Source organism: Cherax quadricarinatus, unplaced genomic scaffold (assembly GCF_038502225.1).
Source record: "Cherax quadricarinatus isolate ZL_2023a unplaced genomic scaffold, ASM3850222v1 Contig49, whole genome shotgun sequence".
NCBI lineage: Eukaryota > Metazoa > Arthropoda > Malacostraca > Decapoda > Parastacidae > Cherax > Cherax quadricarinatus.
In genome coordinates this window covers 158,104-183,016 of record NW_027195075.1, presented here as the reverse complement: position 1 = coordinate 183,016, position 24,913 = coordinate 158,104, and the positions used below count along the sequence as shown (strand labels likewise).

Here is a 24,913-nt window from a genome sequence, read left to right as displayed (position 1 = left end):
AGAGAGCGGCCAGTCTCTCCAGAGTATTGAAGAGGACAAGGTGAGCATTAAGTCCTGCATTAACTTGATACCTATGTTAGAAATAGGAATATTTGTTCTCAAAATAATAGTATGTACAATGAAAATAATATAACTAAAGAATGGTAAACAATATTCACCATAAGATCAATGAGACGGAGGTGAAAATGGAGCTAAAAAAAAACTGGTAACTGTGGAAGGGCAAATATTATACTTCCGAGAATTATACTTCACGAAACAATTCGTTCCGTTTATCAAATATTATCTATGAACACAGCTACTGTCTTCTGGAGTAATTAGCTTACCTGAGTTGAGAAAGCCAGGTAAATGAGTCTTCATCACTAACAGCACGGTTAATGAGGTCTCGCATTATGTCTCGGGCATAGACTGTGACCAGAATGAGTGTGGAGAGTGCATGACGAGAGGGATTGGGAGGTAGAATGGAGTCGTTGCTTACTCTGGAAGACAATGGAGTGGAGGGAGTGCCTGGAGTGTTGGGAGAGCCAGGTGACTGGGGCATACTGACAGCTGGCTTATTACTGTCAACACCACTTTTTCGAAGAACGGAAACGAGAGCCTGAACTTCACTCTGCAACAACAAAATAAAAAACGAACTTTACACCCAGATGGCTGTTAAGAGGTTATTGAGGTGGGATGAACATTTAGAGGATGTATAAATCTGGAGAAGGTAGTTGAAGTCATCCCAAGAATAGCTGGAGCAAGAAGATAAATAAGCACAGTGGTTCAGAATGAGTGGAGAAATGTAGTTTTCATGAGCTGAAGTGTTGATGGAATGTGAGCAAAGAAACATTTATAATGAGACTCAGGGAAACCAAATAGATGGACTTGAGTGTTGAAACGCGACGTTTGCGCATCTCTAACATGACAGGTGTTGAAGTGGAGAGAAGCTTTAATTACCTGGATCTGGACATTTTCACCATCATCAAGACTCTAATTAATGGTAATTGAGATCTATAGATCCTACTGTAGAATACAGTTGCACGTTCAGATGCATTTGTTAAATGAAAACAATTCATCTCTTTACTGTCGTAATGGTACTTCTAAATTAGTTTCTACTGTAAACTTAGTTGTGTTTTTTGTTATGTACTTTTCCAAGGGGCACTAGTTCAGCATCTGTTCCAAATGAAAATAAATATAGAAAAAATTGTTGTTTTCCTTAGGAAAACAGAAGTTAAAGCGAATCTTGACTTAATTACACTGTTCAACCTTTCAATGTGTAATATGCGGTAATTATTGTTGATGCTGTTGTTGTTGTTGTTGTAGGTATTGCTGTTGTTGTTGTTGTTGTTGCTGATGTTGATATTGATGTTGTTGTTGTTGCTGATATTGCTGATGTTACTGCTGTTGTTCTTATTGTTGTTGCTGTTGCTGTTGTTGTTGTTGGTGGTGGTGGTGCTGGTGGGGTGGAGAGGTGGTTTTTTTGGGGTGGTTTGGGTGGTGTTGGTATTAGGTGGAGAGTTGGAAGTATCAGGAAAATGGAGGGAATATTTTGAGGAACTGTTAAGTGTTGACAAAAAATAGGGAGGCTGTGATTTCGTATATTGACCAGGGAGGTATAACACCTTGTAGGAGTGAGGAAGAGCCAAATGTAAATATGAGGGACATGTGTGAGGTAGTGGGATCAAGGCAGAAATGCCAAAAGCAGGTGGTTATATAGTTTTGAAATGGCTGGTGCTTTTATTTAATAAATGTATGAAAGAAGGTAAGGTGCCTAGGGATTTGTGGGAAGCATGTATAGTTCCTTGTATAAAGGCAAAAGGTCAAAAGAGAGTGTAAAAAATGCATAGAGGAATAAGTCTATTGAGTATACCTAGTAAAGTGTGTGGTAGAGTTTATATTGAAAGAATTAAAAGTAAGACAGAAAGCAGGATTGCAGATGAGCAAGGAGGCTTTAGGAAGGGTAGGGGGTGTGTAGATCAAAGGTTTACAGTGAAGCATGTAAGTGAAAAGTATTTAGATACGCGTAAAAAGATTTCGTTGCACTTGCGGAACTGGAGAAGGTATAAGAAAGGGTGGATAGGGAAACATTGTGGTAGGTTACTGAAAGCAGTAAAGAATTTTTATGAGGATAGTGAGGCTAAAGTACGTATGAGAAAGAGAAATTATTTCACAGAAAATCTAGGCTTTAGACAGGGATGAGAGATGAAAATATAAAAGAATCTAACACAGAGTGGGAGTTGTCACAGATGCTTTTTGCTAATGACACTGTACTTTTGGGAGATTCTGAAGAGAAGTTGCAGAGGTTGGTGGATGAGGTTGGTAGGATATGTAGAAGAAGAAAATTAAAAGGGGGCATAGGAAAGAGGAAAGTGAATAGGATAACAGAAAAAAATAAAAGTGGATATCAGATAAGAGGGAGGGAGTATGGAGGACGTGAATGTATTCATATATTTGGAAGTGGACTTGTCAGCAGATGGTCTATAAAAGACGAGGTGAACCATAGAAATGATGAGAGAAAAAGGTGAGTGGTGCACTGAGGAGTCTGTGGAGACAACGAAAGTAATCTGCAGAAGCAAAGATGGAAATATATGAGAGTATAGTGGTACCAACACTTTTATATTGAAGCGAGTCATGAGTGGTGAATGTTGCAAGAAGGAGAAGGCTGGAGGCAGTGGAGATGTCGTGAGTGAGGGCAATATGCAGTGTGAATGTTATCCATAACTTGAAGATTAGAAGGAGGTGTGGGGTTACTAAAAGTATCATCCAAAGGGCTGAGGAGGGGTTGTTAAGATGGTTCGGACATAGAAGGCGTATAAATTTGTAGTGGAAGGGAGGCGAGGGGGGGGGGGTCATCCTAGGAAAGGCTGGAGGAAGGGGGCAAAGAAGGTTTTGTGTGCCTGAGCGTGCTAGACAGAAGTGAGTGCAGGTAAATGCTTTTTATGGCCTGACGTATTGTTGGAGTGTGAGCAAGGTAACATTTATGCAGGGATTCGGGGAAACCGGTTAACCGGACTTGAGTTCTGGAGTTGGGAAGTACAGTGTCTGCACTCTGAATGAAGGGTGGAGATATGTTCCAACTTTGAACTGTAGTATCGACACGCCACTGGCAAGACAGTGAATGAGTGAGTGATGGTGAAAGTCTTTCTTCTTTTTAGGGTCAATCTGCGGCGGCGGCGACGGCGGCGGCAGCGGCAGCAAGCAGCATAGCAGTAGCAGCACAAGCAGTCCAGCAGCAGCAGCAGCAGCTGGCAGTACGTAGCAGCAGCAGCAGCAGCAAGGTGCAGCAGCAGCAGTATTGGCAGTAGCCAGGTAGCAGCAGCAGGTTAAGCAGCAGTGTTGGTGCAGTAGCAGCAGCAGCAGGCAGCAGCAAGGCTGTTGCTGCCAGCAAGCAGCAATGTTAGCTAGCAGTAGTACAACAGCAGCAGCAGCAGTCAGCCTGTGCAGCAGGCAGCAGTGGTGGCCAGCAGCATGGCAGCAGCATCAAGCAGTAGCAAGCAGCATAGGCAGCAGTAGCAGCAGTGGCAGCAGCAGTAGCAGCCAGCAGCAGCAGTAGTCGCTTGTTGCCAGTAGCAGTACGTGTTGCCAGCAGCACAACAGCTGGGCAGTAGCAGCAGTGAGCAGCAGCAGCCAAGTAGCAGCCTGTAGTACCAGCAACCAGCCACCATTACATTAGCAGCAGCAGAGCAGCAGCAGCTAGCTACCAACTGGCCAATCAGACAGTAGCAGTAGCAGTGATGGGTGTGCAGCAGCAGCAGCTGGGTATAGCAGTAGCAGTGTTAGTGGCTTAGCAGCAGTGAGTATGTTATAGCAAGCAGCTGCAGCAGCAGCAGCAGCCTGCAGGTGTTACAGCAGCAGGTGGCAAGCAGGACAGCAGCAGCAGCAGTGTGCAGCAGCTAGCAGCAGCAGGAGGCAGCCAGGCTGGTGCAGCAGCAGCAGCAAGGCAGTGGCAGCCTGCTGCTGCTGCTGTTAGCAGCAAGGCAGCAGTCGGGTGCTGCCAGCTGCAAGCATGTTAGCAAGCAGCAGCAGCAGCAAGCAAGCAGCCAAGCAGACCATGCTATGAGCAGCAGCCAGCCGCAGCGCTGCAGTTAAGCTGGCTGCTGGCTGTCAGCCAGTTAGCTGCTGGCAGTATGTTGCAGTATGCAGCAGTTACAGCAAAGGCCTTGTCCGTTAGTCATGTTAGGGCAGCAGCAGCAGGTTGCCTAGCGCAGGCCGGCTGCCGCATGCTACGCAGCAGCCGCCGCTGGCTGCTGTTGCAGCCAGCCAGCAGCCGCAGCTGCTGCCTGCTGCTGCGTTAAACGCTGGGCCAGTCTGGCAGCAGCAGGCAGCGTTGTCAGCAGCAGCCAGCAGCAGCAGTAGCAGCAGCAGCCAGCAGCAGCAGCACCGGCAGCAAGGCAGGCCAGGCCAGCAAGCAGCAGCAGCTGCAGTCAGCGCAGCTTGCAGCAGCAGCAGCCGGCAGCGTTGTTAGCAGCTGCCTTGTTAAGTAAGGCAGCAGGCAGTGTTTGCAGCAGCAGCAGCAGCACATGTTAGCCAAGTGTTGGGCAGCAGCAGCAGCAGCAGCCTGCAGCAGCAGCAGCAGCAGCAGACTGCAAGCAGTGCAGACAGCAGTACAGCAGCAGCAGTAGTTAGCGGTATAGCAAGGTGTTGCTAGCGGTGGCAGTCGCCAGCAGTATCAGCAAGGCAGTAGCAAGCCAGCTGCTGCAAGCAGCCCCAAGCAGCAGTAAGCAGGTTCTGTCACTACCTGCAACAGTAGGCAGTAGCCACTGATTAGCAGCAGTAGGCAGCCAGCTACCAGCAAGCAGTAGCAGTAGCTAGCTGGGTTAGCAGCAAGTGTTGCTGCTGCCTGCTGCTGGGCAGCAGCAGTAAGCAGTAGCAGTAGGTTAGCAGCAGCAGCAGCAGCCAGCAGCCGTAGCAGTAGCAGGCAACAGTAGCAAAGCAAGCAGTGCAGCAAGGCAGCAGCAGGCGCAGCAGCAGGCAGCAGTAGCAGTGAAGCAAGCAGCAGTAGCAGTAAGTAGCAGCAGCTAGCAAATGTTGGGCAAGCAGCAGCAGAATGGGCAGACGTTACATTCATTGTTAGTAGGCAGTAGCAGTAGCAGCAGTAGCAGGCAGGCAGCAGCAGTAGCAGTAGTAGCAGCGAGTGCAAGCAGCACAGGAGCAAGGTAGTAGCAGTAGTAGTTACCAGGGCAGCACTGTAGCAGAGCAGCTAGCAGCAGCATTTAGCAGTAGTAGCAGTATAGTATTAGTGTAGCAGTGTGCAGTAGTAGCAAGCCAGTACTGGTATTAGCCATTAATATTCGCAGTTGTGAATCAGGTTGAAATAGTAAACAGTAGTAGCAAGGTTGGGTTGGTAGTAGCAGTAGTAGCAGCATTTATTAGTAGGTAGTAGGTAGAGCAGTTGGTGCAAGTAATAGTAGTAGCAAATGTTAACAGCAATAGTATAGCTTGTGCATTAATTGGGCAGCTGACAGGTAGTGAGCAGTCAGTGGCAGCAGTGATCACAGCTTTATGGCAGCAGTAAGGTAGTAGTAGCAGCCGGGTAGCAGCACCTATTGGCTCTAGTAGTAGGAGTAGGCTGTAGTAATAGTAGTACGCAGGTAGCAGCAGTAGCAAGTGGTGCATCAGCCAACGCATTACTATTGCTGCAGTGTAGCTGGTAGGCAATAGTAGTAAGCAGGCAAGCGTTGCTGGTTAGTTAGCTGCAGTAGGTAGTGGTAGCAGCAGTAGTAGCAGCAGTAGCAGTAGAAAATAAGTAGCAGCAAGCAGCAGCAGCCAGGCTGGCTGGCTGGCCGCCGCTGGCCTGCTGGCAGGAGCAGGCAAGTTGCGCTGCAAGCAACCAACAGTAGTAGGTAGCAGGGTAGGCAGCCATTATTAGTAGCAAGAGGTAGCTGTGTAATAGTAGTAGCAGTAGCAGCAGCAGTAGTAGTAGTAGTAGTAGTAGTAGTAGTAGTAGTAGTAGTAATAGTTGTAGATGTAGCAGCAGCAGCAGCAGCAGCAGTAGTAGTAGTAGTAGTAGTAGTAGTAGTAGTAGTAGTAGTAGTAGTAATAGTTGTAGATGTAGCAGCAGCAGCAGCAGCAGCAGCAGCAGCAGCAGCAGCAGCAGCAGCAGCAGCAGCAGCAGCAGCAACAGCAACAACAGTAGTAGTAGTAGTAGAAGCAGTATTATTATTAGTAGTAAGAGTAGTTGTAGTAATAGTAGTAGCAGTAGCAGCAGCAGCAGCAGCAGCAGCAGCAACAGTAGTAGTAGTAGTAGTAGTAGTAGAAGCAGTATTATTATTATTAGTAAGAGTAGATGTTTACCTGGAGTTTACCTGGAGAGAGTTCCGGGGGTCAACGCCCCCGCTGCCCGGTCTGTGACCAGGCCTCCTGGTGGATCAGAGCCTGATCAACCAGGCTGTTGCTGTTGGCTGCACGCAAACCAACGTACGAGCCACAGCCCGGCTGGTCAGGAACCGACTTTAGGTGCTTGTCCAGTGCCAGCTTGAAGACTGCCAGGGGTCTGTTGGTAATCCCCCTTATGTATGCTGGGAGGCAGTTGAACAGTCTCGGGCCCCTGACACTTATTGTATGGTCTCTTAACGTGCTAGTGATTTTCGTGTGCAAGTTCGGTACTAGTCCCTCTAGGATTTTCCAGGTGTATATAATCATGTATCTCTCCCGCCTGCTTTCCAGGGAATACAGTTTTAGGAACCTCAAGCGCTCCCAGTAATTGAGGTGTTTTATCTCCGTTATGCGCGCCGTGAAGGTTCTCTGTACATTTTCTAGGTCAGCAATTTCACCTGCCTTGAAAGGTGCTGTTAGTGTGCAGCAATATTCCAGCCTATATAGAACAAGTGACCTGAAGAGTGTCATCATGGGCTTGGCCTCCCTAGTTTTGAAGGTTCTCATTATCCATCCTGTCATTTTTCTAGCAGATGCGATTGATACAATGTTATGGTCCTTGAAGGTGAGATCCTCCGACATGATCACTCCCAGGTCTTTGATGTTGGTGTTTCGAAGATTTCATTCCCTCATGTTTACCATATCTGAGTAATTGAAATTTCTCATCGTTGAACTTCATATTGTTTTCTGCAGCCCACTGAAAGATTCGGTTGATGTCCGCCTGGAGCCTTGCAGTGTCTGCAATGGAAGACACTGTCATGCAGATTCGGGTGTCATCTGCAAAGGAAGACACGGTGCTGTGGCTGACATCCTTGTCTATGTCGGATATGAGGATGAGGAACAAGATGGGAGCGAGTACTGTGCCTTGTGGAACAGAGCTTTTCACCGTAGCTGCCTCGGACTTTACTCTGTTGACGACTACTCTATGTGTTCTGTTAGTGAGGAAATTATAGATTTATCGACCGACTTTTCCTGTTATTCCTTTAGCACGCATTTTGTGCGCTATTACGCCATGGTCACACTTGTCGAAAGCTTTTGCAAAGTCTGTATATATTACATCTGCATTCTTTTTATCTTCTAGTGCATTTAGGACCTTGTCGTAGTGATCCAATAGTTGAGACAGACAGGAGCGACCTGTTCTAAACCCATGTTGCCCTGGGCTGTGTAACTGATGGGTTTCTAGATGGGTGGTGATCTTGCTTCTTAGGACCCTTTCAAAGATTTTTATGATATGGGATGTTAGTGCTATCGGTCTGTAGTTCTTTGCTGTTGGTTTACTGCCCCCTTTGTGGAGTGGGGCTATGTCTGTTGTTTTTAGTAACTGTGGTACGACCCCCGTGTCCATGCTCTCTCTCCATAGGATGGAAAAGGCTCGTGATATGGGCTTCTTGCAGTTCTTGATGAACACGGAGTTCCATGAGTCTGGCCCTGAGGCAGAGTGCATGGGCATGTTATTTATCGCCTGTTCGAAGTCATTTGGCGTCAGGATAACATCGGATAGGCTTGTGTTAACCAAATTTTGTGGCTCTCTCATAAAAAAATTCATTTTGATCTTCGACTCTCAGTCTGGTTAGCGGCTTGCTAAAAACTGAGTCATATTGGGACTTGAGTAGCTCACTCATTTCCTTGCTGTCATCTGTGTAGGACCCATCTTGTTTAAGTAGGGGCCCAATACTGGACGTTGTTCTCGACTTTGATTTGGTATAGGAGAAGAAATACTTTGGGTTTCTTTCGATTTCATTTATGGCTTTTAGTTCTTCCCGCGATTCCTGACTCCTATAAGATTCCTTTAGCTTGAATTCAATGCTTGCTATTTCTCTGACCAGTGTCTCCCTACGCATTTCAGATATATTTACCTCTTTTAGCCGCTCTGTTATTCTTTTCCGTCGCCTGTAAAGGGAGCGCCTGTCTCTTTCTATTTTACATCTACTCCTCCTTTTTCTTAGAGGAATAAGCCTTGTGCATACATAGAGTGCCACCAAGTTAATCTGTTCTAGGCATAAGTTGGGGTCTGTGTTGCTTAGTATATCTTCCCAGCTTATATCAGTTAGGACTTGGTTTACTTGATCCCACTTTATGTTTTTGTTATTGAAGTTGAATTTGGTGAATGCTCCCTCGTGACTAGTCTCATTATGTCGGTCTGGGGCTCCACGCATACATGTCTGAACCTCAATTATGTTGTGATCTGAGTATATTGTTTTTGATATGGTGACATTTCTTATCAGATCATCATTTTTAGTGAAGATGAGGTCTAGTGTATTCTCCAGTCTAGTAGGCTCTATTATTTGCTGGTTTAAATTGAATTTTGTGCAGAGATTTAAAAGCTTGTGTGAGTGTGAGTTTTCATCAGAGCTGCCTCCTGGTGTTATTACTGCAACAATATTATTTGCTATATTCCTCCATTTTAGGTGCCTTAAGTTGAAATCCCCCAGGAGCAAGATGTTGGGTGCAGGAGCTGGATTTTCCAGACAGTGGTCAATTTTTAACAGCTGTTCCTGGAATTTCTGGGATGTTGCATCCGGAGGCTTGTAGACTACCACAATGACTAGGTTTTGGTTCTCGACCTTTACTGCTAAAACTTCCGCTACATCATTTGAGGCATTTAGCAGTTCTGTGCAAACAAGTGACTCTGCAATGTACAGGCCAACCCCTTCCTTTTGCCTGTTCACTCTGTCACATCTGTATAGGTTGTAACCTGGGATCCATATTTCGTTGTCCAAGTGATCCTTTATGTGGGTCTCAGTGAAAGCCGCGAACATTGCCTTTGCCTCTGCAAGCAGTCCACGGATGAAAGGTATTTTGTTGTTTGTTGCTGGCTTTAGACCCTGTATATTTGCAAAGAAGAATGTCATCGGACTGGTGGTATTGTTGGTACTGGGGGGGGGGATTTTTTTTCCGGCATTAGTATCTGTATCTGTTGGTTTGGAGTGGAGGCCATCGACTGTGGTTCCACTCCAGGAATGACTGGATTTGGTGTACGATGTAGTAATAGTAGCAGTAGAAGTAGTAGAAGTTATATATTAATGGGGAATGGTAAATTCAGTGCAACTTGTAGACATGATGATACTTGCTGCTCACAGATTCAAAACACCAATATAGTTTTTGAATTTTTTTAAAGTGAAGAAAATATTATGTTATGAAACCAGGTTACTCATACAATCCTGTAATTTTGTGACCATCAAGATATTCGTATATCACTGAAATGCAGAGTTTCGATTAAATGGTCCATCAATCTTCAGACTCCTGACAGTTTTTAAGGAACAGCACCTCAACCAACCTGTAGTGTATGATAGATCTAGCCTTTGTTCTTTCTAAGACATTTGTCAATAATCTAGATTTACCATTACTTAATGGAGGGTGTGGTACTGTCGTTAAAAAATTCTCCAATAAAAAAAAAAAATTCTGGCCTGGTCTCTACTGAATACTTCCTCTAGTACAGTGGTAGAACACAGGACTGGGAAGTTGAAGAAAGTTGGACTGCGTTTCAGCCTTTCACTGAATTGTTACATTATTATTACATTAAAATTAAGAAAAAATCTCCATTTTTTCTTAATTTTAAGCTTCGAAACTTTTAATATGCAAAATTTACCTTAAAATTTGCATTATTAATAATTTGCACTAATCACATAAGAAAGTCAATAAAGATTTCACAAAGTGCTGGAAGGCTGGAAATGAATGTCACTGCTTGGTAAATTCCTGTTCATATAGAGGTGGGTGAGCAACGACAATGCTTGCAACTCGTTCAGTGCTTTTCCAAGTTTACTTTTTCTCACTCCAGAGATATTCAGTACACAGTATTTATTTAGTACAGGTCTGCATTACACTGTACGATTAACGAGTTTCTGACCCAGGGGAAAAATAAAGTGAACCCTTAATCGGGCAGGCGTAAGTGTACTAGTGCATGAACTCATGCTCCTTTGCGCCTGTTATCCTACTCGCGCCACGCATCTAGATTCGCATCTAGATTCCCGTTCTTTATTTCTGACCAATCACAAGCCTTCCCTGAGTCTCTTCAGCTAAGTGGTGATGGCATCTTCTGGCTTCCCATTGGTTGAGAGACCAAAATGTAAGCACTTGTTGCTTGGCATTGCCAAGAGTGGGATTTTTCCATCTAGTGAGACTCACATATTCTTTGATTTTACCCTCTACAATGTCTAGTGCATAAATGAATAGTTTAGACATATTTTGTTATATATATATATATATATATATATATATATATATATATATATATATATATATATATATATATATATATATATATATATATATATATATATAGGTAGTAGGTTGGTAGACAGCAACCACCCAGGGAAGTACTACCGTCCTGCCAGATGACTGTGAAACAGAAACCTGTAACTGTTTGGCATGATGGTAGGATTGCTGGTTTCTTTTTCTGTCTCATAAACACGCTAGATAACAGGGATATCTTGCTACTCCTACTTACACTTTGGTCACACTTCACAGATATGCACATGCATATATATATACATACATCTAGGTTTTTCTCCTTTTTCTAAATAGCTCTAGTTCTTCTTTATTTCTTCTATTGTCCATGGGGAAGTGGAAAAGAATCTTTCCTCCGTAAGCCATGCGTGTCGAATGAGGCGACTAAAATGCCGGGAGCAATGGGCTAGTAACCCCTTCTCCTGTAGACATTTACTAAAAAAGAGAAGAAGAAAAACTTTATAAAACTGGGGTGCTTAAATGTGCGTGGATGTAGTGCGGATGACAAGAAACAGATGATTGCTGATGTTATGAATGAAAAGAAGTTGGATGTCCTGGCCCTAAGCGAAACAAAGCTGAAGGGGGTAGAGGAGTTTCGGTGGGGGGAAATAAATGGGATTAAATCTGGAGTATCTGAGAGAGTTAGAGCAAAGGAAGGGGTAGCAGTAATGTTGAATGATCAGTTATGGAAGGAGAAAAGAGAATATGAATGTGTAAATTCAAGAATTATGTGGATTAAAGTAAAGGTTGGATGCGAGAAGTGGGTCATAATAAGCGTGTATGCACCTGGAGAAGAGAGGAATGCAGAGGAGAGAGAGAGATTTTGGGAGATGTTAAGTGAATGTATAGGAGCCTTTGAACCAAGTGAGAGAGTAATTGTGGTAGAGGACCTGAATGCTAAAGTAGGAGAAACTTTTAGAGAGGGTGTGGTAGGTAAGTTTGGGGTGTCAGGTGTAAATGATAATGGGAGCCCTTTGATTGAACTTTGTATAGAAAGGGGTTTGGTTATAGGTAATACATATTTTAAGAAAAAGAGGATAAATAAGTATACAAGATATGATGTAGGGCGAAATGACAGTAGTTTGTTGGATTATGTATTGGTAGATAAAAGACTGTTGAGTAGACTTCAGGATGTACATGTTTATAGAGGGGCCACAGATATATCAGATCACTTTCTAGTTGTAGCTACACTGAGAGTAAAAGGTAGATGGGATACAAGGAGAATAGAAGCATCAGGGAAGAGAGAGGTGAAGGTTTATAAACTAAAAGAGGAGGAAGTTAGGGTAAGATATAAACAGCTATTGGAGGATAGATGGGCTAATGAGAGCATAGGCAATGGGGTCGAAGAGGTATGGGGTAGGTTTAAAAATGTAGTGTTAGAGTGTTCAGCAGAAGTTTGTGGTTACAGGAAAGTGGGTGCGGGAGGGAAGAGGAGCGATTGGTGGAATGATGATGTGAAGAGAGTAGTAAGAGAGAAAAAGTTAGCATATGAGAAGTTTTTACAAAGTAGAAGTGATGCAAGGAGGGAAGAGTATATGGAGAAAAAAAGAGAGGTTAAGAGAGTGCTGAAGCAATGTAAAAAGAGAGCAAATGAGAGAGTGGGTGAGATGTTATCAACAAATTTTGTTGAAAATAAGAAAAAGTTTTGCAGTGACATTAACAAGTTAAGAAAGCCTAGAGAACAAATGGATTTGTCAGTTAAAAATAGGAGAGGAGAGTTATTAAATGGAGAGTTAGAGGTATTGGGAAGATGGAGGGAATATTTTGAGGAATTGATAAATGTTGATGAAGATAGGGAAGCTGTGATTTCGTGAATAGGGCAAGGAGGAACAACATCTTGTAGGAGTGAGAAAGAGCCAGTTGTGAGTGTGGGGGAAGTTCGTGAGGCAGTAGGTAAAATGAAAGGGGGAAAGGCAGCCGGAATTGATGGGATAAAGATAGAAATGTTAAAAGCAGGTGAGGATATAGTTTTGGAGTGGTTGGTGCAATTATTTAATAAATGTATGGAAGAGGGTAAGGTACCTAGGGATTGGCAGAGAGCATGCATAGTTCCTTTGTATAAAGGCAAAGGGGATAAAAGAGAGTGCAAAAATTATAGGGGGATAAGTCTGTTGAGTATACCTGGCAAAGTGTATGGTAGAGTTATTATTGAAAGAATTAAGAGTAAGACGGAGAATAGGATAGGAGATGAACAAGGAGGCTTTAGGAAAGGTAGGGGGTGTGTGGACCAGGTGTTTACAGTGAAACATATAAGTGAACAGTATTTAGATAAGGCTAAAGAGGTCTTTGTGGCATTTATGGATTTGGGAAAGGCGTATGACAGGGTGGATAGGGGGGCAATGTGGCAGATGTTGCAGGTGTATGGTGTAGGAGGTAGGTTACTGAAAGCAGTGAAGAGTTTTTACGAGGATAGTGAGGCTCAAGTTAGAGTATGTAGGAAAGAGGGAAATTATTTCCCAGTAAAAGTAGGCCTTAGACAAGGATGTGTGATGTCACCGTGGTTGTTTAATATATTTATAGATGGGGTTGTAAGAGAAGTAAATGAGAGGGTCTTGGCAAGAGGCGTGGAGTTAAAAGATAAAGAATCACACATAAAGTGGGAGTTGTCACAGTTGCTCTTTGCTGATGACACTGTGCTCTTGGGAGATTCTGAAGAGAAGTTGCAGAGATTGGTGGATGAATTTGGTAGGGTGTGCAAAAGAAGAAAATTGAAAGTGAATACAGGAAAGAGTAAGGTTATGAGGATAACAAAAAGATTAGGTGATGAAAGATTTGATATCAGATTGGAGGGAGAGAGTATGAAGGAGGTGAATGTATTCAGATATTTGGGAGTGGACGTGTCAGCGGATGGGTCTACGAAAGATGAGGTGAATCATAGAATTGATGAGGGGAAAAGGGTGAGTGGTGCACTTAGGAGTCTGTGGAGACAAAGAACTTTGTCCTTGGAGGCAAAGAGGGGAATGTATGAGAGTATAGTTTTACCAACGCTCTTATATGGGTGTGAAGCATGGGTGATGAATGTTGCAGCGAGGAGAAGGCTGGAGGCAGTGGAGATGTCATGTCTGAGAGCAATGTGTGGTGTGAATATAATGCAGAGAATTCGTAGTTTGGAAGTTAGGAGGAGGTGCGGGATTACCAAAACTGTTGTCCAGAGGGCTGAGGAAGGGTTGTTGAGGTGGTTCGGCCATGTGGAGAGAATGGAGCGAAACAGAATAACTTCAAGAGTGTATCAGTCTGTAGTGGAAGGAAGGCGGGGTAGGGGTCGGCCTAGGAAAGGTTGGAGGGTGGGGGTAAAGGAGGTTTTGTGTGCGAGGGGCTTGGACTTCCAGCAGGCATGCGTGAGCGTGTTTGATAGGAGTGAATGGAGACAAATGGTTTTTAATACTTGACGTGCTGTTGGAGTGTGAGCAAAGTAACATTTATGAAGGGGTTCAGGGAAACCGGCAGGCCGGACTTGAGTCCTGGAGATGGGAAGTACAGTGCCTGCACTCTGAAGGAGGGGTGTTAATGTTGCAGTTTAAAAACTGTAGTGTAAAGCACCCTTCTGGCAAGACAGTGATGGAGTGAATGATGGTGAAAGTTTTTCTTTTTCGGGCCACCCTGCCTTGGTGGGAATCGGCCAGTGTGATAATAAAAAATAAAAAGTCCGTGTGAAGCATAAAATGAGTGTACCATGAAATTTAAAAAAGTACAACAAAAAAAAGGCATGAGTACACTCGCACTGCACCTTTATGCCCATACTCCAATTTCAGTAAATAAATATTTATACAAAAATTTCTATTGCATATATGAATTCTGTAGTGGTCTGGATGTGTACAGAACATTTTTATTGTCCTTCCAGATCAATGAGAAATTGTTTTATGGGAGCCCTCCAACTACAAGTCAAAATATGTCTGTGTTTTGGAGGAAGTGACTCATATCCTGAGCCAAATGACCCAAAATTGCTTGAAAGTGGTGATGAATACTTGCCATCGGATGCAGATGTGTCAAGTAATGAGGAGGAAGATAGGCCAGCTAAAAAGCGAAAATTAGTCAAGAAAAAGAAAGGTATTACAATCGAGGAGTACTCAAGGAGTACATATTCATGATGTCCTTGCTCTTCAAGGTGACACCCACTGGTCCCACGTTGACAAACAAAATGACCCTTTGCCTGTATACCAACATGAACAGCCTCCTGCAGTTAGGTGTTCCTATGAATACTTTGGCAATTTTTTTTACTCCAGCCATAATAGACAACATAACATATCAAAGAAATTTGTATGCCGAGCAAAACATACTACTTTTGCAACAGATTCTGAAGAAATCATGAGATTCACAGGTATTCTGTTGTTTATGGGTATTAATTCATACCCAGCCATGGAAGACTATTGGGCAACTGAATTTAGGATACCCCAGGTTACAGAAGTCATGGGATGTAAGAGGTTTAGGTTGCTTAGGCATACAGTTCATTTCAATGATAACACACAAAAGAAGGATAATGACAGATACCACAAAATAAGGCCTCTTTACACTGCACTAACTAATGTTTGCTCGAAAGTTCCAGCTACCACTAAGCAATCTGTTGATGAAGTTATGGTTGCTTTCAAGGGTAAAACCGCTGGACACCTAAGGCAGTACATCAAAACCACACCAGACAGGTGGGGTTTCAGGCTATTTTGTCATACAATAAAGATGGAATCATACATGATATACTCATGTATCAAGGGACACCAACTTTTGACAGCCATCCCATAAAGCTGCCACATGAAGAAACTAAACTATCAGTAAGTTCAAAGATTGTTCTGGTACTTGCAACCACTATCAACCAGACAAATACATCAGCGGGGGTGTTGACCCCCGAACTCTCTCCAGGTAAACTCCAGGTAAACAATTTCTTTTCAAGTCTACCTTTGGTCAAGATAACTAGAGACATGTATAACTGCAGATACAGTGGAACAGTACGTGAAAATAGATGTGGTAAGCCAGATCTGATTCCTGTCAAACAAATGGAAAAGAAAAATGTTCCCAGGGGCAGTTCTGACTTCCAAACCAATGATAGTATCCTTGTTGTAAGATGGAAGGACAACAAAGTCGTGACTTTAGTGACAAATGATGTGGGGGTTAATCCTGTGAGTCTTATTGAAAGATATAACAAGGTTACAAAGACCAAAACCCAGTAACATGTTGGTGCATCTGTACAAAACATTATGAAATCTAAATGTTGGTACATGTGGCTGTTTGCCTATGTTCTTGATCTTTCTGTTGTGAATGCATGGCTTCTTTACTGCCATGATTGTCGGTCACCAAATACCATCTGCATGCCAGTGAAGATTTTCAGGAATGAAATCTCTATCACTGCAAGATCCAAAGGACAAAAGTTTAGACACAGCAGCATAAGAACAACTACAAGAGCTTCACCAAGTACTTCCAATGGTGACAGTAATGATTTGTCAACCTTGAAATTACCATTTGCTATGTAGTACCAACGTGCAGAAAGGCCTGATAACAGTGTGAGGTTTGACACAACTCTAAAACACTGGTCATTGCTAGGCAAGTTACTTAGTTGTAAGTATCGCATCAAAAGGAAAAGTTATGTCACATCCTCATTTTACTGTTCCCTATGCAAAGTAAATCTATGCAAAAAGAAGGATAAAAATGGCTTCATTGTAGCAATTAGTTCTTTCTTAGGAATATGGGACTCGAAAGTTTTATCCCTTTGCAATGTGTCTATGCAGCTATTTGGTTCATTTTTATATTTTTCTAATACTTACAAAATGTTTGGATACAAGTTCCATTTATGTTTTTGATATTGTCTGTTTGTATAATAAAATAAAAAAATAGTTATTTGGTGTTTTATTAACAATTGCAACTTTGCAACATTCACAGTTATACTCCCTTTATCAGGCAGGTGCTAGTACAGTCTGTCTTCGCAGATTAGCAATTGCTCGAAAAATAACTATCAGAATTCCATTTATGTGGGCTCATTCACCTTATAATGAGATACTCTATCCAATGTAGGGAATTCGATTCGAATTTTTCCTATGAATGCCCTATACAGGGTGATTATTTAAAAAAGTGATCCTATAATAGCAAGCAAAATCATTACTTAAATGGTAACAAATACCGACAGGTTGATGAATCAGGTACAAGTGCAACAAAGTTTATACATTCATCTCATTCATCATCTAGTCGGTATTAAATACCATTACTGTGATGATACTTGTCTGACACAGTAACATCGTCTACAAACCAGTTGCTAACTTCTGGCTCACTCTCGGGCATGACCTACTTCCACTAGTGGGTCCTGCCCACCTGTGATGATGCCTTCAGTTGCTGCATCTCACTCTCCTGTGTTAGTATATAAGTGTTTATCTTCCTGTCTATCACCGTCTTCCATATATAGTATAATCTAAGAACTATATTGAAAATGTCATTGTTTAACGAAATGTCTTCAGATTAAAAATACTCAGGAATTACACACATATCTAACTCATTTACTTGTACAACATGAAGATTAAATATGATATTCTGTAAATTCCATATTTCTTTAGTAATATTTACCAAAAATAACTTATCCCCCCCCCAAAAAAAAAAAAAAAAAAAAAATATTAAAACAGAATTTAATCATAATTCCTGTACACAGCAAAATCGGAAAAATTCGCATATCTTTACTAATTTTATGAAATAATTATGATTATTCAAAATAAGCTTCACAACCTTTTACCAAAAATATGTGCAATTAGTTAAAAAAATATACCCTTATCTCACATATGGAATTTGTGCATGGGGATCAACAACATTAACACCTAACATCTCTAATTACCTTGCAAAAGGCAACAGTAAGAATGATAACAAATTCCCACTCCCAACAGCATACTCCACCAATTTTCAAAAGTCTAAATCTGCTCACCATTAAGAACATCTTTACTTATTCATGTGCCTACTACATACACTGAACTATACATGCAAATATAAACCCTCCACTCAAACTTCTCCTCACCAACCTTAACAGGACACATGGCCACAACACAAGACACAGATCTCTTTTTGATATACCTCGTGTCCATATCACACTGTGTAAAAACTCTATGCACATAAAGGGCCCCAGAATATGGAATTCATTACCAGAAGACACTAAAGTAACCCGGTTTGAAAATCAATTAAGACTCTTCTCAAAAGCCACTTAATCACCCTAGACTAAATGCTCAATACTCAGTACTCACATACTCATTATATATTCCCATATTATAATTTCAACAACTACTTTTGAACCTTTTATCCATTGTCGACAGGAACATAATTGAATCATTGTTTTCACAAAAAAGCATTGTTGAATATATGAATATATCTTCTGTCTTATATAAATTAGATTCACTTATAATTTAATAATCTACTGTACAACTATGATATAATTAATATTCTACTGTACAACTATGACATAATTCTTACTGTTAAGTAGTCTGTAAGTCAATAATGTTAAGTCGGCCCATAATGCCTAGGCATAACAGAGGTTCTCTTTGCATTGCAACTCATTATTGTAAATACGTAATCTCAATGTACTATTTCCAAAGACATAAATAAATAAATAAATAAATAAATAAATAAATAAATAAATAAATAAACAAATAAATAAATTAGGAACTTATTTCTTTTTATCCTTTCAGGTGCAGTAGTAAGCAACTTGCCTGTCTCTGAAGCACACCTTATCAACCTGTCAACATATCTGACAACTTCTCTGTCTGCCCACCCTCTATCCCCAGTCATGACTGTGTTAGCATAACTCATCTATGACTGATTTAGCATAACTCATCTTTGACTGAGTTAGCACAACTCATCTCTGTGTTAATACAACTCATCTTTGACTGTGTTAGCACAGCTCATCTTTGACTGTGTTAGCACAGCTCATCTATGACTGTGTTAGCACAACTCATCTTTTACTGTGTTAGCATAACTCATCTTTGACTGTGTTAGCACAACTCATCTTTGACTGTGCTAGCATAACTCATCCTTGACTGAGTTAGCACAAATCATCTTTGTGTTGGCACAACTCATCCATGAGTGTGTTAGCACAACTCATCTTTGACTGTGCTAGCACAACTCATCTTTGATTGTGTTAGCATAACTCATCTTTGAATGAGTTAACAAAACTCGTCTTTGTGTTAGCACAACTCATCTATGAGTGTGTTAGCACAACTCATCTATGAGTGTGTTAGCACAACTCATCTTTGACTGTGTTAACACAATTCATCTTTGACTGTGTTAGCATAACTCATCTTTGACTGTGTTAGCACAACTCATCTTTGACTGTGTTAGCACAACTCATCTTTGACTGTGCTAGCACAACTCATCTTTGATTGTGTTAGCACAACTCATCTTTGAATGAGTTAACAAAACTCGTCTTTGTGTTAGCACAACTCATCTATGAGTGTGTTAGCACAATTCATCTATGAGTGTGTTAGCACAACTCATCTTTGACTGTGTTAACACAATTCATCTTTGACTGTTAGCACAACTCATCTATGAGTGTGTTAGCACAACTCATCTTTGATTGTGTTAACACAACTCATCTTCGACTATGTTAGCACAACTCATCATCTACTGTGTTAACACAATTCATCTTTGACTGTGCTAGCACAACTCATCTTTGATTGTGTTACCATAACTCATATTTGACTGTGTTAGCACAACTCATCATCGACTGTGTTAGCACAACTCATCTTCGACTGTGTTAGCACAACTCATCTTCGACTGTGTTAGCACAACTCATCTTTGACTGTGTTAGCACAACACATCTTCGGCTATGTTAGCACAACTCATCTTCGACTGTGTTAGCACAACTCATCTATGAGTGTGTTAGCACAACTCATCTTCGACTGTGTTAACACAACTCATCTTCGATTGTGTTAACACAACTCATCTTCTACTGTGTTAACACAACTCATCTTTGACTGTGTTAGCACAACTCATCTTTGACTGTGTTAGCACAACTCATCTTCGACTGTGTTAGCACAACTCAGCTTTGACTGTGTTAGCACAACTCATCTTCGACTGTGTTAGCACAACTCATCTTTGACTGTTAGCACAACTCATCTTCGACTGTTAGCACAACTCATCTTCGACTGTGTTAGCACAACTCATCATCGACTGTGTTAGCACAACTCATCTTCGACTGTGTTAGCACAAGTCATCTTTGACGGTGTTAGCACAACTCATCTTCGATTGTGCTAGCACAACTCATCTTCGACTGTGTTAGCACAACTCATCTTTGACTGTGTTAGCACAACTCATCTTCGACTGTGTTAGCACAACTCATCTTCGACCGTGTTAGCACAACTCATCTTAGACTGTGTTAGCACAACTCATCTTCGACTGTGTTGGCACAACTCATCTTCGACTGTGTTAACACAACTCATCTCTGACTGTGTTAGCACAACTCATCTTTGACTGTGTTAGCACAACTCATCTTCGACTGTGTTAGCACAACTCATCTTTGACTGTGTTAGCACAACTCATCTTCGACCATGTTAGCACAACTCATCTTCGACTATGTTAGCACAACTCATCTTCGACTGTGTTAGCACAACTCATCTTCGACTGTGTTAGCACAACTCATCTTTGACTGTGTTAGCATAACTCATCTTCGATTGTGTTAGCACAACTCATCTTCGACTGTGTTAGCACAACTCATCTTCGACTGCGTTAGCACAACTCATCTTCGACTGTGTTAGCACAACTCATCTTTGACTGTCTTAGCACAACTCATCTTTGACTGTGTTAGCAAACTCATCTTTGACTGTGTTAGCACAACTCATCTTTGACTGTGTTAGCACAACTCATCTTTGACTGTGTTAGCACAACTCATCTTTGACTGTGTTAGCACAACTCATCTTTGACTGTGTTAGCACAACTCATCTTTGACTGTGTTAGCACAACTCATCTTTGACTGTGTTAGCACAACTCATCTTTGACTGTTAGCACAACTCATCATTCACTGTGTTAGCACAACTCATCTTTGACTGTTAGCACAACTCATCTTTGACTGTGTTAGCACAACTCATCTTTGACTGTGTTAGCACAACTCATCTTTGACTGTGTTAGCACAACTCATCTTTGTGTTAGCACAACTCATCATTCACTGTGTTAGCACAACTCATCTTTGACTGTTAGCACAACTCATCTTTGACTGTGTTAGCACAACTCATCTTTGACTGTGTTAGCACAACTCATCTTTGACTGTGTTAGCACAACTCATCTTTGTGTTAGCACAACTCATCTTCGACTGTGTTAGCACAACTCATCTTCGACTGTGTTAGCACAACTCATCTTCGACTGTGTTAGCACAACTCATCTTTGACTGTGTTAGCACAACTCATCTTTGACTGTGTTAGCACAACTCATATCTGAAGAAGAATAAAAATTGTAATACTCTGGACGAAATTATTCACAAAAAAATCGCATTTAATAAAATATAAAGTTAAGATAATGAATTTATGAGGAAACTATCAGGTCTCGGTACGTCCAAGATCACTGTCAGGTCTCGGTACTTCCAAGATCACTGTCAGGTCTCGGTACTTCCAAGATCACTGTCAGGTCTCGGTACGTCCAAGATCACTGTCAGGTCTCGGTACTTCCAAGATCACTGTCAGGTCTCGGTACTTCCAAGATCACTGTCAGGTCTCGGTACTTCCAAGATCACTGTCAGGTCTCGGTACTTCCAAGATCACTGTCAGGTCTCGGTACTTCCAAGATCACTGTCAGGTCTCGGTACTTCCAAGATCACTGACAGGTCTCGGTACTTCCAAGATCACTGTCAGGTCTCGGTACTTCCAAGATCACTGTCAGGTCTCGGTACTTCCAAGATCACTGTCAGGTCTCGGTACTTCCAAGATCACTGTCAGGTCTCGGTACTTCCAAGATCACTGTCAGGTCTCGGTACTTCCAAGATCACTGTCAGGTCTCGGTACTTCCAAGATCACTGTCAGGTCTCGGTACTTCCAAGATCACTGTCAGGTCTCGGTACTTCCAAGATCACTGTCAGGTCTCGGTACTTCCAAGATCACTGTCAGGTCTCGGTACTTCCAAGATCACTGTCAGGTCTCGGTACTTCCAAGATCACTGTCAGGTCTCGGTACTTCCAAGATCACTGTCAGGTCTCGGTACTTCCAAGATCACTGTCAGGTCTCGGTACTTCCAAGATCACTGTCAGGTCTCGGTACTTCCAAGATCACTGTCAGGTCTCGGTACTTCCAAGATCACTGTCAGGTCTCGGTACTTCCAAGATCACTGTCAGGTCTCGGTACTTCCAAGATCACTGTCAGGTCTCGGTACTTCCAAGATCACTGTCAGGTCTCGGTACTTCCAAGATCACTGTCAGGTCTCGGTACTTCCAAGATCACTGTCAGGTCTCGGTACTTCCAAGATCACTGTCAGGTCTCGGTACTTCCAAGATCAGTGTCAGGTCTCGGTACTTCCAAGATCACTGTCAGGTCTCGGTACTTCCAAGATCACTGTCAGGTCTCGGTACTTCCAAGATCACTGTCAGGTCTCGGTACTTCCAAGATCACTGTCAGGTCTCGGTACTTCCAAGATCACTGTCAGGTCTCGGTACTTCCAAGATCACTGTCAGGTCTCGGTACTTCCAAGATCACTGTCAGGTCTCGGTACTTCCAAGATCACTGTCAGGTCTCGGTACTTCCAAGATCACTGTCAGGTCTCGGTACTTCCAAGATCACAGTCAGGTCTCGGTACTTCCAAGATCAATGTCAGGTCTCGGTACTTCCAAGATCACTGTCAGGTCTCGGTACTCCAAGATCACTGTCAGGTCTCGTACTTCCAAGATCACTGTCAGGTCTCGGTACTTCCAAGATCACTGTCAGGTCTCGGTACTTCCAAGATCACTGTCAGGTCTCGGTACTTCCAAGGTCACTGTCAGGTCTCGGTACTTCCAAGATCACTGTCAGGTCTCGGTACTTCCAAGATCACTGTCAGGTCTCGGTACTTCCAAGATCACTGTCAGGTCTCGGTACTTCCAAGATCACTGTCAGGTCTCGGTACTTCCAAGATCACTGTCAGGTCTCGGTACTTCCAAGATCACTGTCAGGTCTCGGTACTTCCAAGATCACTGTCAGGTCTCGGTACTTCCAAGATCACTGTCAGGTCTCGGTACTTCCAAGATCACTGTCAGGTCTCGGTACTTCCAAGATCACTGTCAGGTCTCGGTACTTCCAAGATCACTGTCAGGTCTCGGTACTTCCAAGATCACTGTCAGGTCTCGGTACTTCCAAGATCACTGTCAGGTCTCGGTACTTCCAAGATCACTGTCAGGTCTCGGTACTTCCAAGATCACTGTCAGGTCTCGGTACTTCCAAGATCACTGTCAGGTCTCGGTACTTCCAAGATCACTGTCAGGTCTCGGTACTTCCAAGATCACTGTCAGGTCTCGGTACTTCCAAGATCACTGTCAGGTCTCGGTACTTCCAAGATCACTGTCAGGTCTCGGTACTTCCAAGATCACTGTCAGGTCACGGTACTTCCAAGATCACTGTCAGGTCTCGGTACTTCCAAGATCACTGTCAGGTCTCGGTACTTCCAAGATCACTGTCAGGTCTCGGTACTTCCAAGATCACTGTCAGGTCTCGGTCAGGTCTCGGTCCAAGATCACTGTCAGGTCTCGGTACTTCCAAGATCACTGTCAGGTCTCGGTACTTCCAAGATCACTGTCAGGTCTCGGTACTTCCAAGATCACTGTCAGGTCTCGGTACTTCCAAGATCACTGTCAGGTCTCGGTACTTCCAAGATCACTGTCAGGTCTCGGTACTTCCAAGATCACTGTCAGGTCTCGGTACTTCCAAGATCACTGTCAGGTCTCGGTACTTCCAAGATCACTGTCAGGTCTCGGTACTTCCAAGATCACTGTCAGGTCCCGGTACTTCCAAGATCACTGTCAGGTCTCGGTACTTCCAAGATCACTGTCAGGTCTCGGTACTTCCAAGATCACTGTCAGGTCTCGGTACTTCCAAGATCACTGTCAGGTCTCGGTACTTCCAAGATCACTGTCAGGTCCCGGTACTTCCAAGATCACTGTCAGGTCTCGGTATTTCCAAGATCACTGTCAGGTCTCGGTAATTCCAAGATCACTGTCAGGTCCCGGTACTTCCAAGATCACTGTCAGGTCTCGGTACTTCCAAGATCACTGTCAGGTCTCGGTACTTCCAAGATCACTGTCAGGTCTCGGTACTTCCAAGATCACTGTCAGGTCTCGGTACTTCCAAGATCACTGTCAGGTCTCGGTCCTTCCAAGATCACTGTCAGTTCTCGGTACTTCCAAGATCACTGTCAGGTCTCGGTACTTCCAAAATCACTGTCAGGTCTCGGTACTTCCAAGATCACTGTCAGGTCTCTGTACTTCCAAGATCACTGTCAGGTCTCGGTACTTCCAAGATCACTGTCAGGTCTCGGTACTTCCAAGATCACTGTCAGGTCTCGGTACTTCCAAGATCACTGTCAGGTCTCGGTACTTCCAAGATCACTGTCAGGTCTCGGTACTTCCAAGATCACTGTCAGGTCTCGGTACTTCCAAGATCACTGTCAGGTCTCGGTACTTCCAAGATCACTGTCAGGTCTCGGTACTTCCAAGATCACTGTCAGGTCTCGGTACTTCCAAGATCACTGTCAGGTCTCGGTACTTCCAAGATCACTGTCAGGTCTCGGTACTTCCAAGATCACTGTCAGGTCTCGGTACTTCCAAGATCACTGTCAGGTCTCGGTACTTCCAAGATCACTGTCAGGTCTCGGTACTTCCAAGATCACTGTCAGGTCTCGGTACTTCCAAGATCACTGTCAGGTCTCGGTACTTCCAAGATCACTGTCAGGTCTCGGTACTTCCAAGATCACTGTCAGGTCTCGGTACTTCCAAGATCACTGTCAGGTCTCGGTACTTCCAAGATCACTGTCAGGTCTCGGTACTTCCAAGAGCACTGTCAGGTCTCGGTACTTCCAAAATTACTGTCTGGTCTCGGTACTTCCAAGATCACTGTCAGGTCTCGGTACTTCCAAGGTCACTGTACAAGATCACTGTCAGGTCTCGGTACTTCCAAGATCACTGTCAGGTCTCGGTACTTCCAAGATCACTCTCAGGTCTCGGTACTTCCAAGATCAGTGTCAGGTCTCGGTACTTCCAAGATCACTGTCAGGTTTAGGTACTTCCAAGATCACTGTCAGGTCTCGGTACTTCAAAGCTCACTGTCAGGTCTCGGGACTTCCAAGATCACTGTCAGGTCTCGGTACTTCCAAGATCACTGTCAGGTCTCGGTACTTCCAAGATCACTGTCAGGTCTCGGTACTTCCAAGATCA

At 43.1% G+C, this 24,913-nt stretch overlaps 1 protein-coding gene across 1 annotated transcript in view; it reads right to left on the bottom strand.

Annotated features, from left to right (window-relative positions):
* Positions 1–24,913, bottom strand: part of LOC128700457 (dynein axonemal heavy chain 12-like) — a gene marked incomplete at its 5' end in the record, with an annotated part of 447,977 nt that overhangs the window by 268,476 nt on the left and 154,588 nt on the right. The window contains one exon of the mRNA XM_070079936.1: positions 324–607. Coding sequence (XP_069936037.1) covers positions 324–607 — 284 coding nt within the window. The remainder of the gene's footprint in view (positions 1–323; positions 608–24,913) is intronic.